This window comes from Acipenser ruthenus, chromosome 35, assembly GCF_902713425.1.
Source record: "Acipenser ruthenus chromosome 35, fAciRut3.2 maternal haplotype, whole genome shotgun sequence".
NCBI classification, from domain to species: Eukaryota; Metazoa; Chordata; class Actinopteri; order Acipenseriformes; family Acipenseridae; genus Acipenser; species Acipenser ruthenus.
Genome location: NC_081223.1, coordinates 2,887,016 through 2,905,358, shown reverse-complemented (window position 1 = coordinate 2,905,358; position 18,343 = coordinate 2,887,016). Strand labels below are relative to the sequence as shown.

Genomic DNA, 18,343 nt, shown 5'->3' with positions numbered 1-18,343 from the left:
GGGGGTGCTGCTCACAGGCTTGTTCTGTATGGGGCGGTGCTGCTCACAGGCTTGTTCTCTATGGGGGGTGCTGCTCACAGGCTTGTTCTCTATGGGGGGTGCTGCTCACAGGCTTGTTCTCTATACTGTGAGGGGGGGTGCTGCTCACATGCTTGTTCTCTATGGGGCAGTGCTGCTCACAGGCTTGTTCTCTATGGGGGGGTTGCTGCTCACAGGCTTGTTCTCTATGGGGGTGCTGCTCACAGGCTTGTTCTCTATGGGGCAGTGCTGCTCACAGGCTTGTTCTCTATACTGTGAGGGGGGTGCTGCTCACAGGCTTGTTCTCTATACTGTGAGGGGGGGTGCTGCTCACAGGCTTGTTCTCTATGGGGCAGTGCTGCTCACAGGCTTGTTCTCTATAGGGCAGTGCTGCTCACAGGCTTGTTCTCTATGGGGGTGCTGCTCACAGGCTTGTTCTCTATGGGGCAGTGCTGCTCACAGGCTTGTTCTCTATACTGTGAGGGGGGGTGCTGCTCACAGGCTTGTTCTCTATGGGGCAGTGCTGCTCACAGGCTTGTTCTCTATGGGGCAGTGCTGCTCACAGGCTTGTTCTCTATACTGTGAGGGGGGTGCTGCTCACAGGCTTGTTCTCTATGGGGGGTGCTGCTCACAGGCTTGTTCTCTATGGGGCAGTGCTGCTCACAGGCTTGTTCTCTATACTGTGAGGGGGGGTGCTGCTCACAGGCTTGTTCTCTATGGGGGGGTGCTGCTCACATGCTTGTTCTCTATGGGGCAGTGCTGCTCACATGCTTGTTCTCTATACTGTGAGGGGGGGTGCTGCTCACAGGCTTGTTCTCTATACTGTGAGGGGGGGTGCTGCTCACAGGCTTGTTCTCTATGGGGGGTGCTGCTCACAGGATTGTTCTCTATGGGGCAGTGCTGCTCACAGGCTTGTTCTCTATGGGGGGGTGCTGCTCACAGGATTGTTCTCTATGGGGGGGTTGCTGCTCACAGGCTTGTTCTCTATGGGGGGGTTGCTGCTCACAGGCTTGTTCTCTATACTGTGAGGGGGGTGCTGCTCACATGCTTGTTCTCTATGGGGCAGTGCTGCTCACAGGCTTGTTCTCTATGGGGGTTGCTGCTCACAGGCTTGTTCTCTATGGGGGGTGCTGCTCACAGGCTTGTTCTCTATGGGGGGGTGCTGCTCACAGGATTGTTCTCTATGGGGGGGTGCTGCTCACAGGCTTGTTCTCTATGGGGGGGGTGCTGCTCACAGGCTTGTTCTCTATACTGTGAAGGGGGGTGCTGCTCACAGGCTTGTTCTCTATGGGGGGGGTGCTGCTCACATGCTTGTTCTCTATGGGGCAGTGCTGCTCACAGGCTTGTTCTCTATAGGGCAGTGCTGCTCACATGCTTGTTCTCTATACTGTGAGGGGGGGTGCTGCTCACAGGCTTGTTCTCTATACTGTGAGGGGCAGTGCTGCTCACAGGCTTGTTCTCTATGGGGGGGTGCTGCTCACAGGCTTGTTCTCTATGGGGGGGTGCTGCTCACAGGATTGTTCTCTATGGGGGGGTGCTGCTCACAGGCTTGTTCTCTATGGGGGGGTGCTGCTCACAGGCTTGTTCTCTATGGGGGTGCTGCTCACAGGCTTGTTCTCTATGGGGGGGTGCTGCTCACAGGCTTGTTCTCTATGGGGGGGTTGCTGCTCACAGGCTTGTTCTCTATGGGGGGGTGCTGCTCACAGGCTTGTTGTCTACTGTGAGGGGGGTGCTGCTCACAGGCTTGTTGTCTACTGTGAGGGGGGTGCTGCTCACAGGCTTGTTCTCTATGGGGGGTGCTGCTCACAGGCTTGTTGTCTACTGTGAGCGGGTTGCTGCTCACAGGCTTGTTCTCTATGGGGGGTGCTGCTCACAGGCTTGTTGTCTACTGTGAGGGGGGTGCTGCTCACAGGCTTGTTCTCTATACTGTGAGGGGGGGTGCTGCTCACAGGCTTGTTCTCTATGGGGGTGCTGCTCACAGGCTTGTTCTCTATGGGGGGGTGCTGCTCACAGACTTGTTCTCTATAGGGCAGTGCTGCTCACAGGCTTGTTCTCTATGGGGGTGCTGCTCACAGGCTTGTTCTCTATGGGGCAGTGCTGCTCACAGGCTTGTTCTCTATACTGTGAGGGGGGTGCTGCTCACATGCTTGTTCTCTATGGGGGGTGCTGCTCACAGGCTTGTTCTCTATACTGTGAGGGGGGTGCTGCTCACAGACTTGTTCTCTATACTGTGAGGGGGGTGCAGCTCACAGGCTTGTTCTCTATGGGGGAATGCTGTTCACAGGCTTGATCTCTGTACTGTGAGGGCGGGTGCTGGTGCTGGTCTCTGTGTGAAGTGTGTCTCTGGGCTGTGCTTAACCCTGGACAAGACTAACTTTTCTCTGTGATATTTTAAAGACTTAAGTCAATTCTAATTTCTTTTAGGTTTAGTTTTACATTGAGTAACTCCACGCAGCCTGTTTTCACCGCTCATTCCTCTAAGCCTGGGATGAGCCTGGTTGCTCTTCGCTGCACTCTCTCCCTTTTGGTAATGTGGGGACCGGAACTGAACACAGTATTGAATGTGTGGCCCCGCCTCTATACTGCTGCATCACCTTGGATGTGTACTCGCTGTATAAGCAAGCATTCTGTTCTGTCTCTTGAATTGCTGCTTATTCTGTGTTCTCCAATCCAGAACTGTGAAACAGGTGCTGGGACCAACATGGGATTTGTATGTTCGAACATTCTTTCAAAATTGAAATTTAATATTTGAACATTCTTTAATTCCAAATCAGCTGGAAAACAGAAATGTAATTTGAACCATACGTTACAGTAAGATAATTGGCATTGACATTTTTTTTTTAAACTGATCCCCATCTATACCCAAGAGAGAAATATGAGGGGATATGAACAAGGATATTGTTGCCACCGAATTCATTCCCTGCAGTGTTTGTCCCGCCGCTGTTATAAACTCTGTAGTGCTCAGTTTAGACAGACTATAAGAAACACTGAGTGGATGACTTTTCTTCATCTCTCTCTCTCTCTCTTCTTCTCTCTCTGTCTCTCTCTCTCTCTCTCTCTCCTCTTCCCCTCTTTCTCCCCTCCTTCTCCCCTCCTCTCAGCCGGTGCGGCTGGCCCCTCAGAGGGAGTTCATCCAGTCTCTGATGGGGATTGGGAAGCGGCTGGCCACGCTGCCCACCAAGGAGCAGAAGACTCAGCGGCTCGTCTCGGAGCTCTCCCTGCTCAACCACAAGCTGCCCGCCCGCGTCTGGCTGCCCACGGCCGGCTTCGACCACCACGTGGTCAGGGTGCCGCACACGCAGGCCGTGGTGCTCAACTCCAAGGACAAGGTGAGGGAGGGGGAGGGGGGGTCATTCCAGCTGATCACAATCCATCCTCAAGTGCATTTCAATCGTAGGTAGAACCGGAGTCTGGTGTGCAGACACTTCAAGTGAAGCAGACCAGCGTTCACACACACACACGGTTTCTCCTTGAACAATAAGCCTGTTATTAAGCATCCCTGTAGCCGCCGCTTCTACTATCTCGTAACCCCTTCAGGCCGGCTGGCACATGTTCAGTGTTGTGGAGACTGCATGACCAAGGGGGTCTCCATAGTGGGGTCAAGTGACAAAGTCCTGACAATCAACTCTGGCATCATCTTTTAATACTCATCACTCCTCACAATGCTGAACAGCACACTAAAGACTGGAGCTGTCTGAAAATGGATGCAAAGTTGGAATAAATTACCTTAAAATGAGCAAAAAGGCATGAGTGGATATAGAATTTAATAACCGGGGGGGGGGGAGGGGGGAGATAAGAATGTGGCTCTAGACTTTAAATATACCACCTGTAGTAGTTCCATTCAATGTAAATCCGCTCCCACAGTAAACCCTGTGTTTTTCCCATCAGAGCTGCACAAACTGATTTATTGCATTATTCTGATAAGCAAATTTACCATTCAGAGTGAAATGAGTGAAGAAACAGCAGCTGTTTCTTCACTCGTTTCACTTGGAATGGTAATTTAGCCGGGCCGACACCAATGACCCTCCCCTGAGTTCTGTGGAGAGATCCATCTGCTTACTGGAATACTCTGTCTCCCACCCCAGGCCCCGTACCTGATCTATGTGGAGGTTCTGGAGTGTGAGAACTTCGAGACGTCGAGTGTTCCGGTGCGGATTCCGGAGACACGGATTCGCAGCACGCGCTCCGTGGAGAACCTGCCCGACTGCGGCATCACCCACGAGCAGAGAGCCAGCAGCTTCACCACCGTGCCCAACTACGACAACGACGACGAGGCCTGGTCTGTGGACGACATCGGGGAGCTGCAGGTGGAGGTGCGAGACGGAGCGCTCTCTCCCTACTCTCCTCTCCCTTCACTCTCCTCTCCACATTCTCCCTTCTTCCCTTTTCCCTCCCTCCCCACTCTCCCTCCCTCCCTCCACTCTCTCCCTTCTCCACACTCCCCTCCCTCACCACTCTCTCCCTTCCTCCACTCTCTCCCTTCTCCACACTCCCCTCCCTCACCACTCTTCTCTCCACTCTCTCCCTTCTCCACACTCCCCTCCCTCACCTCTCTCCCTTCTCTCCACTCTCTCCCTCCCTCCACTCTCTCCCTTCTCCACACTCCCCTCCCTCACCACTCTCTCTTCTCTCCACACTCTCCCTTCTCCACACTCCCCTCCCTCACCACTCTCCCTTCTCTCCACTCTCTCCCTTCCTCCACTCTCTCCCTTCCTCCACTCTCTCCCTTCTCCACACTCCCCTCCCTCACCACTCTTCTCTCCCTTCTCCACACTCCCCTCCCTCACCTCTCTCCCTTCTCTCCACTCTCTCCCTTCTCCACACTCCCCTCCCTCACCACTCTCTCTTCTCTCCACTCTCCCTTCTCCACACTCCCCTCCCTCACCACTCTCTCTTCTCTCACCACTCTCTCTTCTCTCCACACTCTCCCTTCTCCACACTCCCCTCCCTCACCACTCTCTCTTCTCTCCACTCTCTCCCTTCTCCACACTCCCCTCCCTCACCACTCTCTCTTCTCTCCACTCTCTCCCTTCTCCACACTCCTTCATCTCCTCAGTCTCCCTTCTCTCTACCCACTCTCTTCTGGTTATTTTTTCTCTCTCTCTCTCTCTGCTCCCTTCTCTCTCTATATTGGGAATCGTTAGGGAACTTGCTGCTGCTTGCAGCTCATTCGTGTTGTTTTCTGTTCTGTTTTGTGGTTCAGCTCCCAGAAATCCACACTAACAGCTGTGACAACATCTCCCAGTTCTCAGTGGACAGTATTACCAGCCAGGAGAGCAAGGAGCCCGTCTTCATTGCAGCTGGGGACATCAGGTATGGACAGGGACACAGGGACATAGACATGCAGGGACACAGGGTTAGAAACTCCCACGAGTCCTGCACCCAGTCCTAGATTTCAGAAATGCCCTTCTGCTGCTGAACTGCCCTCCTGCTGCTGAATCTGCTCTGAACTGATCGCTCTCATTGCCAGTGACAGCAGGGTTGCTAATGGGAGCTGTGCAGGCAGTTATGAGGAGGAACAGGGTCTTTTACAGGGGCTGGCAGAGTTGAAATGTCCTTTTGTTAAATGATTTTGAGGAAGGATGTTCAGCGCCCGGCACTTATGATTCTCCAGACAAGCTCAAAGCCAAGTAAAGCAGATTTAGAGAAACGTAAGTCAATATTGTAGCGACAGAGCCAGACCCGCTCGGAATGATTGCAAAAAACAATACATCTCTAAACAAAAATAATATATGAAGCTACTGTTTAACAGAAATCAGAAGACACATTTTAAAATGCTTTCAGGCACTATTTTAAGAAGAAATCAGGGTTTCAAAATAAACTCTGTGGACGGCAGCCAGCCAGACAGGGTGGATTCAGCAGTGTGATCACACACACACACACACACACACACACACACACACACACACAGGGTGCATTCAGCAGTGTGGTCACACACACACACACACACACACACACACACACACACACACACACACATATTCATGTTTCACTTTACTGTCAGACCTAAACGCTGTGACTTGCTCCGCTCCGGTGCTGATGGCTCCCTCTCGCCCCCTGCAGGCGTCGTCTCTCGGAGCAGCTGGCTCACACCCCCAACACGTTCAAGAGGGACCCTGAGGACCCCTCTGCTGTGGCCCTCAAAGAGCCCTGGCAGGAGAAAGTCGGGTGAGTGGAGCCGGGCCAGCAGGCTGTGGCTTCTCTACAGCTTGTGAGACCGAGCTTGGGGGTGCCCTGGCTTTCTGATTTTACAGGAATCTTAGAGAACTGAACATACATTTAAATTGAAATGCCATTTTAAGCTACATCCCCATTGGAACCCATTAGCAGCAACTACACTGAAAATATAGTGGTGTTGCTGTGGTGTGTGCCCTGTGTTTGTGCTGATGAATGGTGTGTGTGCCCTGTGTTTGTAGTGTGGTGTTAATGAAAGGTGTGTGCCCTGTGTTTGTAGTGTGGTGTTAATGAAAGGTGTGTGCCCTGTGTTTGTAGTGTGGTGTTAATGAAAGGTGTGTGCCCTGTGTTTGTAGCGTGGTGTTGCTGTGGTGTGTGGTGTGTGGTGTGTGCCCTGTGTTTGTAGCGTGGTGTTAATGAAAGGTGTGTGCCCTGTGTTTGTAGTGTGGTGTTAATGAAAGGTGTGTGCCCTGTGTTTGTAGCGTGGTGTTGCTGTGGTGTGTGGTGTGTGGTGTGTGCCCTGTGTTTGTAGCGTGGTGTTTCTGTGGTGTGTGCCCTGTGTTTGGTGTGTGCCCTGTGTTTGGTGTGTGCCCTGTGTTTGTAGCGTGGTGTTGGTGAATGGTGTGTGCCCTGTGTTTGGTGTGTGCCCTGTGTTTGTAGCGTGGTGTTGGTGAATGGTGTGTGCCCTGTGTTTGTAGCGTGGTGTTGGTGAATGGTGTGTGCCCTGTGTTTGTTGCGTGGTGTTGGTGAATGGTGTGTGCCCTGTGTTTGTTGCGTGGTGTTGGTGAATGGTGTGTGCCCTGTGTTTGTTGCGTGGTGTTGCTGTGGTGTGTGCCCTGTGTTTGTTGCGTGGTGTTGCTGTGGTGTGTGCCCTGTGTTTGTAGCGTGGTGTTGCTGTGGTGTGTGCCCTGTGTTTGTAGCGTGGTGTTGCTGTGGTGTGTGCCCTGTGTTTGTAGCGTGGTGTTGCTGTGGTGTGTGCCCTGTGTTTGTAGCGTGGTGTTGCTGTGGTGTGTGCCCTGTGTTTGTTGCTGTGGTGTGTGCCCTGTGTTTGTAGCGTGGTGTTGGTGAATGGTGTGTGCCCTGTGTTTGTAGCGTGGTGTTGGTGAATGGTGTGTGCCCTGTGTTTGTTGCGTCGTGTTGCTGTGGTGTGTGCCCTGTGTTTGGTGCGTCGTGTTGATGAATGGTGTTTGTATCCTGTGTTTGTTGCGTGGTGTTGATGAATGGTGTGTGTATCCTGTGTTTGTTGCGTGGTGTTGATGAATGGTGTGTGTATCCTGTGTTTGGTGCGTGGTGTTGATGAATGGTGTGTGTATCCTGTGTTTGGTGCGTGGTGTTGATGAATGGTGTGTGTATCCTGTGTTTGGTGCGTGGCGTTGGTGTCACTGGGGTTCCTGATCTCTGTTTCCTCTGAGCAGCCGGATCAGGGAGGGCTCCCCCTATGGACACATCCCGAACTGGCGCCTCCTGTCCGTCATTGTGAAGTGTGGCGACGACCTGCGACAGGAGCTGCTGGCCTTCCAAGTGCTGAAGCAGCTGCTGGTGCGTCTCCCTCTGCTGACCCCCTCCTTTTTTGCAGTTTATCTAATGCTCTCCTCTGTGTGGATTTGCAGTGCATCTCATGCTCTCCTGTCTCTGTGTGTTTGCAGTGTATGTAACACTCCTCTCCTCTGTGTGATTGCAGTGTATGTAACACTCTCCTCTGTGTGATTGCAGTGTATGTAACACTCTCCTCTCCTCTGTGTGTTTGCAGTGTATGTAACTCTCCTCTCTTCCCTGTGTGATTGCAGTGTATGTAATGCTCTCCTCACTTCTCCTCTGTGTGTTTGCAGTGTATGTAACACTCCTCTCCTCTGTGTGTTTGCAGTGTATGTAACAAACTCGTCTGTGTGATTGCAGTGTATGTAACGCTGTCCTCTCCTCTGTGTGATTTGCAGTGTATGTAACGCTCTCCTCACCTCTCCTCTGTTTGATTGCAGTCTATCTGGGAGCAGGAGCGGGTGCCCCTCTGGATCAAGCCCTATAAGATCCTGGTGATCTCGTCGGACAGTGGGATGATCGAGCCGGTGGTGAACGCTGTGTCGATCCACCAGGTGAAGAAGCAGTCCCAGCTCTCCCTGCTCGACTACTTCCTGCAGGAGCATGGCAACTACACCACCGAGGCCTTCCTTACAGCGCAGAGGAACTTCGTGCAGAGCTGCGCCGGCTACTGCCTCGTCTGCTACCTGCTGCAGGTCAAAGACAGGTCAGGAAACACAGCCTTTATACAGGGGCCCTGGCAGGGGGAGCGCACAGTTGGGGGAGCACAAGGAGTGTCACACAGGCGTCCCCAAGTGCTTACTCATAGAAAGACTCTGGCGATCAAGCTGACATTACATGCATCTGCGGCAGGCAACTGAGAGAGTGGTTTGGTGTTCCCTGATCTTTCCTCTCCCTCTCCCCCTCAGGCACAACGGCAATATCCTGCTGGACTCGGAGGGGCACATCATACACATAGACTTTGGCTTCATCCTCTCCAGCTCTCCACGCAACCTGGGTTTCGAAACCTCTGCCTTCAAACTGACCAGCGAGTTTGTGGACGTGAGTGAGCCTCCGAGTGCCCTGTGAATACAGGAGATATGTTTAATGGACTGTGTGTGTGCAGGTGATGGGAGGCGTGGATGGAGACGTGTCTGACTGTGTGTGTGTGCAGGTGATGGGTGTTCTGGATGGAGACGTGTCTGACTGTGTGTGTGCAGGTGATGGGTGTTCTGGATGGAGATGTGTCTGACTGTGTGTGCAGGTGATGGGTGTTCTGGATGGAGACGTGTCTGACTCTGTGTGTGTGCAGGTGATGGGTGTTCTGGATGGAGACGTGTCTGACTGTGTGTAGGTGATGGGTGTTCTGGATGGAGACGTGTCTGACTGTGTGTGCAGGTGATGGGTGTTCTGGATGGAGATGTGTCTGACTGTGCAGTGATGGGTGTTCTGGATGGAGACGTGTCTGACTGTGTGTGCAGGTGATGGGTGTTCTGGATGGAGACGTGTCTGACTGTGTGTGCAGGTGATGGGTGTTCTGGATGGAGATGTGTCTGACTGTGTGTGTGCAGGTGATGGGTGGTGTGGATGGAGACGTGTCTGACTGTGTGTGTGTGTGTGTGCAGTGATGGGTGTTCTGGATGGAGACGTGTCTGACTGTGTGTGTGCAGTGATGGGTGTTCTGGATGGAGATGTGTCTGACTGTGTGTGTGTGCAGGTGATGGGTGTTCTGGATGGAGATGTGTCTGACTGTGTGCAGTGATGGGTGTTCTAGATGGAGATGTGTCTGACTGTGTGTGCAGGTGATGGGTGTTCTGGATGGAGACGTGTCTGACTGTGTGTGTGCAGGTGATGGGTGTTCTGGATGGAGATGTGTCTGACTGTGTGTGCAGGTGATGGGTGTTCTGGATGGAGACGTGTCTGACTCTGTGTGTGTGCAGGTGATGGGTGTTCTGGATGGAGACGTGTCTGACTGTGTGTAGGTGATGGGTGTTCTGGATGGAGACGTGTCTGACTGTGTGTGCAGGTGATGGGTGTTCTGGATGGAGATGTGTCTGACTGTGCAGTGATGGGTGTTCTGGATGGAGACGTGTCTGACTGTGTGTGTGCAGTGATGGGTGTTCTGGATGGAGATGTCTGACTGTGTGCAGTGATGGGTGTTCTAGATGGAGATGTGTCTGACTGTGTGTGTGCAGGTGATGGGTGTTCTGGATGGAGACGTGTCTGACTGTGTGTGTGTGCAGGTGATGGGTGTTCTGGATGGAGACGTGTCTGACTGTGTGTGTGCAGGTGATGGGTGTTCTGGATGGAGATGTGTCTGACTGTGTGTGCAGGTGATGGGTGTTCTGGATGGAGACGTGTCTGACTCTGTGTGTGTGCAGGTGATGGGTGTTCTGGATGGAGACGTGTCTGACTGTGTGTAGGTGATGGGTGTTCTGGATGGAGACGTGTCTGACTGTGTGTGCAGGTGATGGGTGTTCTGGATGGAGATGTGTCTGACTGTGCAGTGATGGGTGTTCTGGATGGAGACATGTCTGACTGTGTGTGCAGGTGATGGGTGTTCTGGATGGAGACGTGTCTGACTGTGTGTGCAGGTGATGGGTGTTCTGGATGGAGACGTGTCTGACTGTGTGTGTGCAGGTGATGGGTGGTGTGGATGGAGACGTGTCTGACTGTGTGTGTGTGTGTGCAGTGATGGGTGTTCTGGATGGAGACGTGTCTGACTGTGTGTGTGCAGTGATGGGTGTTCTGGATGGAGACGTGTCTGACTGTGTGTGTGTGCAGGTGATGGGTGTTCTGGATGGAGATGTGTCTGACTGTGTGTGTGCAGTGATGGGTGTTCTGGATGGAGACGTGTCTGACTGTGTGTGTGTGCAGGTGATGGGTGTTCTGGATGGAGATGTGTCTGACTGTGTGTGTGCAGTGATGGGTGTTCTAGATGGAGATGTGTCTGACTGTGTGTGTGCAGGTGATGGGTGTTCTGGATGGAGACGTGTCTGACTGTGTGTGTGTGCAGGTGATGGGTGGTGTGGATGGAGACGTGTCTGACTGTGTGTGTGTGCAGGTGATGGGTGTTCTGGATGGAGACGTGTCTGACTGTGTGTGTGCAGGTGATGGGTGGTGTGGATGGAAACGTGTCTGACTGTGTGTGCAGGTGATGGGTGTTCTGGATGGAGATGTGTCTGACTGTGTGTGTGCAGGTGATGGGTGGTGTGGATGGAGACGTGTCTGACTGTGTGTGTGTGTGTGCAGGTGATGGGTGGTGTGGATGGAGACGTGTCTGACTGTGTGTGTGTGTGTGCAGGTGATGGGTGTTCTGGATGGAGACGTGTCTGACTGTGTGCAGTGATGGGTGTTCTGGATGGAGACGTGTCTGACTGTGTGTGTGCAGGTGATGGGTGGTGTGGATGGAGACGTGTCTGACTGTGTGTGTGCAGGTGATGGGTGTTCTGGATGGAGATGTGTCTGACTGTGTGTGTGCAGTGATGGGTGTTCTGGATGGAGACGTGTCTGACTGTGTGTGTGCAGGTGATGGGTGGTGTGGATGGAGACGTGTCTGACTGTGTGTGTGCAGGTGATGGGTGTTCTGGATGGAGATGTGTCTGACTGTGTGTGTGCAGGTGATGGGTGGTGTGGATGGAGACGTGTCTGACTGTGTGTGCAGTGATGGGTGTTCTGGATGGAGACGTGTCTGACTGTGTGCAGTGATGGGTGTTCTGGATGGAGATGTGTCTGACTGTGTGTGTGTGCAGGTGATGGGTGGTGTGGATGGAGACGTGTCTGACTGTGTGCAGGTGATGATGGGTGGTCTGGATGGAAACGTCTGACTGTGTGTGCAGGTGATGGGTGGTGTGGATGGAGACATGTTTAACTGACTGTTTTCTGCAGGTGATGGGTGGTCTGGATGGAGACATGTTTAACTACTATAAGATGCTGATGCTGCAAGGACTCATCGCAGCGCGCAAACACATGGAGAAAGTGGTGCAGATCGTGGAAATCATGCAGCAAGGTATCTGTATTCATTCGAGTGCGCTCTGTGGACAGATTGCTGCATTAAAGTGCTTGTAGCTCACAGATACTCCCCATACACCTGCAAGCGCCACAGCACCTTTAGGAGGAAGTACAGCTCTGGCCAAACGTTTACAATGAACACATTTTAGTTCATAAAGTCGAATGAAACCTGCTGCATAATGTTACGTTAAGATGTTGAATTACAATATGTTAACGTTGCAGTTGTCAAGATACTTTGACATTTCGAAATCTTACATGCACTACTGTACGGCTGGTACTTACTAACTTGAATGCACTGTGGCGGATCTAGCCTGTGTTACATGTTTCTGTGGCTGGAGACTTGAACAGAAAGCTCCTTACAGATGGCATAAAACACCGTGATTGTGGGTGTGCTGCATGGCTCAGCGGTGTCCTGTCAGTGTGGGTGTGCTGCTCGACTCAGCGGTGTCCTGTCAGTGTGGGTGTGCTGCTCGGCTCAGCGGTGTCCTGTCAGTGTGGGTGTGCTGCTCGGCTCAGCGGTGTCCTGTCAGTGTGGGTGTGCTGCTCGGCTCTGCGGTGTCCTGTCAGTGTGGGTGTGCTGCTCGGCTCTGCGGTGTCCTGTCAGTGTGGGTGTGCTGCTCGGCTCAGTCTAACACTGTGTCCTGTCAGTGTGGGTGTGCTGCTCGGCTCAGTCTAACATGGTGTCCTGTCAGTGTGGGTGTGCTGCTCGGCTCAGTCTAACATGGTGTCCTGTCAGTGTGGGTGTGCTGCTCGGCTCAGTCTAACACGGTGTCCTGTCAGTGTGGGTGTGCTGCTCGGCTCAGTCTAACATGGTGTCCTGTCAGTGTGGGTGTGCTGCTCGGCTCAGCGGTGTCCTGTCAGTGTGGGTGTGCTGCTCGGCTCAGCGGTGTCCTGTCAGTGTGGGTGTGCTGCACGGCTCAGCGGTGTCCTGTCAGTGTGGGTGTGCTGCTCGGCTCAGCGGTGTCCTGTCAGTGTGGGTGTGCTGCTCGGCTCAGCGGTGTCCTGTCAGTGTGGGTGTGCTGCTCGGCTCAGCGGTGTCCTGTCAGTGTGGGTGTGCTGCTCGGCTCAGTCTAACACGGTGTCCTGTCAGTGTGGGTGTGCTGCTCGGCTCAGTCTAACACGGTGTCCTGTCAGTGTGGGTGTGCTGCTCGGCTCAGTCTAACATGGTGTCCTGTCAGTGTGGGTGTGCTGCTCGACTCAGCGGTGTCCTGTCAGTGTGGGTGTGCTGCTCGGCTCAGTGGTGTCCTGTCAGTGTGGGTGTGCTGCTCGGCTCAGTCTAACACTGTGTCCTGTCAGTGTGGGTGTGCTGCTCGGCTCAGTCTAACATGGTGTCCTGTCAGTGTGGGTGTGCTGCTCGGCTCAGTCTAACATGGTGTCCTGTCAGTGTGGGTGTGCTGCTCGGCTCAGTCTAACACGGTGTCCTGTCAGTGTGGGTGTGCTGCTCGGCTCAGTCTAACATGGTGTCCTGTCAGTGTGGGTGTGCTGCTCGGCTCAGCGGTGTCCTGTCAGTGTGGGTGTGCTGCTCGGCTCAGCGGTGTCCTGTCAGTGTGGGTGTGCTGCACGGCTCAGCGGTGTCCTGTCAGTGTGGGTGTGCTGCTCGGCTCAGCGGTGTCCTGTCAGTGTGGGTGTGCTGCTCGGCTCAGCGGTGTCCTGTCAGTGTGGGTGTGCTGCTCGGCTCAGCGGTGTCCTGTCAGTGTGGGTGTGCTGCTCGGCTCAGTCTAACACGGTGTCCTGTCAGTGTGGGTGTGCTGCTCGGCTCAGTCTAACACGGTGTCCTGTCAGTGTGGGTGTGCTGCTCGGCTCAGTCTAACATGGTGTCCTGTCAGTGTGGGTGTGCTGCTCGACTCAGCGGTGTCCTGTCAGTGTGGGTGTGCTGCTCGGCTCAGTGGTGTCCTGTCAGTGTGGGTGTGCTGCTCGGCTCAGTCTAACATGGTGTCCTGTCAGTGTGGGTGTGCTGCTCGGCTCAGTCTAACACGGTGTCCTGTCAGTGTGGGTGTGCTGCTCGGCTCAGTATAACATGGTGTCCTGTCAGTGTGGGTGTGCTGTTTGGCTCAGCGGAGTCCTGTCAGTGTGGGTGTGTGCTGCTCGGCTCAGCGGTGTCCTGTCAGTGTGGGTATGCTCCTCGGCTCAGTCTAACACGGTGTCCTGTCAGTTTGCCCTACAGGTGGCTGCTCTTGTTCAGGAAGCCCCCCAGCACAGAGGCAGGCAGCAGAGTTAGCGCAGGTGGTGTGTAAGTGTCAGGCAGCAGGCAGAGTTCAGATAGACAGTAGGGACCTTCATTGGAGAGCCGCTCCATTCGGCTTGCAATAGACGCAGCTTTATTTAGCAAGAGAGTTGCTAATGAGAGTCAAGTGCATTAGTGTTTGCACTGAATAAACAGGGATGGAAATGAGTCTCTTACTGCATAACAGTTTCACCTATTACAGATTTTACTACAAGCTTGATTATCCACATTGTACAGGTAAGTCTCAGGTGTGTCTTATTAAACTCCTAGTTAAACCAGGACTGGATCAAACGGCTATGCATTGGGAGCCTGTATTTCCATCCCTGTAAATCAGTATGCAGTGGATGTAACAGAGTTATACAGTGCGTTTACATGAGCATAAGAATTCCGATATTTTTCAGAAAACTAATTCTGATGTCAAATGTCATGTAAACATAGTTTTTGGAAAATGTATGGGAATTTTCCGAAAGTCAGTTTTCTGAAAACAGCACCTTGAAATTTCCGATTCAATTCTGGAAACTAACAAAATGTATATTGTATATAAAATGACGTGATAATTTTAAATAATGTCTGCAAAAGAAACTGGTAATATAGAACTGGATGAGCTGTTGGAAAGGCTGACTGCACATTGTGGGGAATCTGGATAGAGGTATAGGATAGTAATCTTTGAATTTAAGACCTGACACTTCGATAAAGCACTTGAGTTATTGGATTGGTCTCCGTTCTATCTCAGAAATGTGCGGTCTTCAAATCGTACATAGGCAACTACAGTACTTTGCATGCGAAAATATCCTGCGTTTTCCAAAAACTTCGATCCATGTATACAGTTGAATTCTAATTCGATTTTCTATCGTTAATCATGTAAACACAAAAACGTTTTCTGATTCAGTTTTCCGAAAACATTAGTTTTCGGAAAATACTGTCATGTAAACGTACTGATAGTAAGGGATCTGAAGGAGTAACAGGGGAGAGAGGAGAGGTCAGTAAGGTCCTGTATTTATTTATGTATGTATGTATGTATGTATGTATGTATGTATGTATGTATGTATGTATTTATTTATTTTAAATTTAGTAGTCGCCAATTGTTTTTATAATTGGACAAAATGGACAATTTATTTTGTCCTCCGAAGCGTGTGCCGTCAGCCGACCGCTTCTTTACACACTGCAGCCACCTCAGAGCTACAGCGTAGGAGGACAGTGCACCTCTGGGCAGCTTGCAGGCAAGCCCGTAGGCGCCCGGCCAGACTACAGGGGTCGCTCGTGTGCGGTGAGCCGAGGGCACCCTGGCCGACCTAATAACCCCTCCCCCCCACCCCACCGCCGCCGCCGCCGCCAATTGTGTGGCTTTACCGGATGCGCCGCTAGGAAGCCCCAGGTCCTGTTTATTAAAGCCAATTAAAGGGATGCTTTGTCATTGACAGTTTCCTGTGTTTTTCAACTGATTGAATGTGCGTTCTGTAAGATTGTCTAGTCGTAAGTGATTAATAAATCAAACTAACTCTTGTCCCCTCTCCCTCGTCTCTCTTTCTCCTGTCCCCTCTCTCCAGGCTCCCACCTGCCCTGCTTCCACGGCTCCAGCACTGTCCGGAACCTGAAGGAGCGTTTCCACATGAACCTGCCGGAAGAGCAGCTGCAGGTCCTGGTGGAGCAGATGGTGGATGGCAGCATGCGCTCCATCACCACCAAACTGTACGATGGCTTCCAGTACCTGACCAACGGGATCATGTGAGCCCCCTGCCCCCTGCCCTACCCCGCCCCCCCATCAACAAACTGTACGATGGCTTCCAGCACCTGACCAACAGGATCATGTGAGCCCCCTCATCAACAAACTGTACAGCAGCTTCCAGTACCTGACCAACGGGATCATGTGAGCCCCCTCATCAACAAACTGTACAGCAGCTTCCAGTACCTGACCAACGGGATCATGTGAGCCCCCCATCCCGCCCACCCCCCCCCCCGCCCCCGCCATCAACAAACTGTACAGCGGCTTCCAGTACCTGACCAACGGGATCATGTGAGCCCGCTCCCTGCCCCGCCCCTCCGCCAAGCACCCCCCTGAATGAGAAGCCTCCTCGTGCTTGTGTCCCAGGACCGAGGCTGGTTTCACAGGTCTGATTTTAATGCTAGAGGGGTTTGTGAAACCAGCCCTTATAGAAGGACAAGGATCTGATTGATGGGGATTTTGCTACAAAAGATGTATTTGCAAATACAAGGCGGTTCCATTAAATGTGAAGGAACGTCCATAGGAACTGGGTGTACGCACAGTAATGCATGCATTGATTGAGTAGGGGGCGGCTGTTGCCTGTTTTTACCACTCAGACCACTAGCTTGCTGGATTCACTTTGTATCTTAATATACTTCCTTGAATAGACAGGCAGCTCCTGTTTGTAGCCACGCTATAGATCCTGTTTTGTCATTTTTACCGGCCCCTTTGCAATTGTATGATGATTGCAGTCCGTGATTCTCATTGTACTTACATATTGTGGGTTTGTTTGCAAGTGTGATAAGTTGCTTTGAGTTCAGAAGCTGCTCTGCAGTTCTAGCTGCCTTCCATTGACATATATAATGTCTTTATATTAGTAAGTGCCATCTAGTGCACAGCTGTGTATTGCCAGCAGTACACAATCTTAATCTGGAGTGTGTGCTCGCTGGAAGGGCTATGGTACAGGTGTCTACGCCAAGCAACTGGTACTGAAGAGCAGCTCCTGAACTCGGCTTAAAGCAAAAACAACAACATTTGAGTCACTGCATTAAGAACCACTCCGAATATTAGCAACTAACGAAGTTAAAGGGAACAGTTTACTTTACAGGAAGATAAATCACATCTTAGTCAAATTCTTTGGCACATGTTTTGTACTTTTCAGTATTAAGGCCGTGGCTCTAGAAGGACAGGTTTGTTCCTTGGCTGGCCTAGTTTTCAGTGCTGTTCAGGGAAGCCATTTAGTGAGCAAGTAAGGGGTCGTGTGGGGGTGACATGGAAGCAAGGGGTCGTGTGGGGGTGACATGGAAGCAAGGGGTCGTGTGGGGGTGACATGGAAGCAAGGGGTTGTGTGGGGTGACATGGAAGCAAGGGGTCCGTGTGGGGGTGACATGGAAGCAAGGGGTCCGTGTGGGGGTGACATGGGCACAATCCCCCTCTTCTTTGTATATACTCATACGTTTGAATACAGCAAACATCCCTGCACCCGACTCTGCAGAAGCAATGCTACACAACCCTGGTTCAGCAGCTCCACTTCCCAATAACATGAGAACCGAGATCTCCAACGAGTGAAACCACACAACAGGACAGTGGATTCCTCCAGGGGTTTGGAGACAAGGAGCTCTTTATCAGACACTAAGACACTCGGATTTGCTGAAGACTTAGGCCGTGTTTTTATTTTTAAAAGGTTCAGCTCCACTAAAAAGGATTATCTACTGGTTTTAAGTGACGACCCACTATAGATTTGGGGGGGGGGAAACAAAAAAAACCCTACTGATTACTGAGTAGCTGCAAGCTGTCAGTCTGGACATCTGAACTTGATTTGGAGGTGTGGTTCTTATTTTTTTAAAGGAGGGGGGAGAAGTCAACCCAGTGCCCTGATAAAAGGGCTCCTTCACTGGGATCATTCAACCAAACCCCCCCCCCCTTCCTACAGACCCAGCATTAGGACTCCTCTTCTGTACCCCTTAGCGTTTGTTTGTTTTTCCCCCTCTTGTAGAAGCTGCGCAGGAGGAAAGACGATGTGTTTCTTTCTGTTTGTTCCACTTCATCTTTGGATTTGTTTTAAGTGTTTGTGCAAGGACCAGCCCCAGGATCATGTGACTGAGGACCTCCCTTTAACTTGTGAATTGTTCTTTGTATAATAAATTAAACTACTTGTCTCACCTGTGTCTCACAAATTGGTTTAGCCAAAAACAGGAATATCTAGCAAAGGCTTTAAAAAATGTTTTCTTGCCTCCTTATTCTCCCCAGCGGCATTGTAATCTATGAGGCTGGCCTCTCTCTGCCCTGATCACAGCCGGGCATTGTAATCTATGAGGCTGGCCTCTGTCTGCCCTGATCACAGCCTGGGCATTGTAATCTATGAGGCTGGCCTCTGTCTGCCCTGATCACAGCCTAGGTATTGTAATCTATGAGGCTGGCCTCTGTCTGCCCTGATCACAGCCTGGGCATTGTAATCTATGAGGCTGGCCTCTCTCTGCTCTGATCACAGCCTGGGTATTGTAATCTATGAGGCTGGCCTCTCTCTGCTCTGATCACAGCCTGGGCATTGTAATCTATGAGGCTGGCCTCTGTCTGCCCTGATCACAGCCTGGGCATTGTAATCTATGAGGCTGGCCTCTGTCTGCCCTGATCACAGCCTGGGCATTGTAATCTATGAGGCTGGCCTCTCTCTGCCCTGATCACAGCCTGGGCATTGT

The 18,343-nt window shown here is 52.0% G+C and overlaps 1 protein-coding gene across 3 annotated transcripts in view; it reads left to right on the top strand.

Moving 5' to 3' along the window:
• LOC117395512 (phosphatidylinositol 4-kinase beta) overlaps positions 1 to 17,806 on the top strand; it is a 51,039-nt gene extending 33,233 nt beyond the window's left edge. For all 3 annotated transcript variants that reach the window (XM_059007348.1, XM_059007347.1, XM_059007346.1), the window contains 9 exons: positions 3,120 to 3,347; positions 4,104 to 4,331; positions 5,222 to 5,331; positions 6,082 to 6,186; positions 7,608 to 7,731; positions 8,169 to 8,434; positions 8,637 to 8,769; positions 11,596 to 11,716; positions 15,490 to 17,806. In XM_059007348.1, the coding sequence (XP_058863331.1) occupies positions 3,120 to 3,347; positions 4,104 to 4,331; positions 5,222 to 5,331; positions 6,082 to 6,186; positions 7,608 to 7,731; positions 8,169 to 8,434; positions 8,637 to 8,769; positions 11,596 to 11,716; positions 15,490 to 15,671 (1,497 nt within the window). In that variant the 3' untranslated portion in view covers positions 15,672 to 17,806. The remainder of the gene's footprint in view (positions 1 to 3,119; positions 3,348 to 4,103; positions 4,332 to 5,221; positions 5,332 to 6,081; positions 6,187 to 7,607; positions 7,732 to 8,168; positions 8,435 to 8,636; positions 8,770 to 11,595; positions 11,717 to 15,489) is intronic.
• The last annotated feature ends 537 nt before the right edge of the window (positions 17,807 to 18,343 follow it).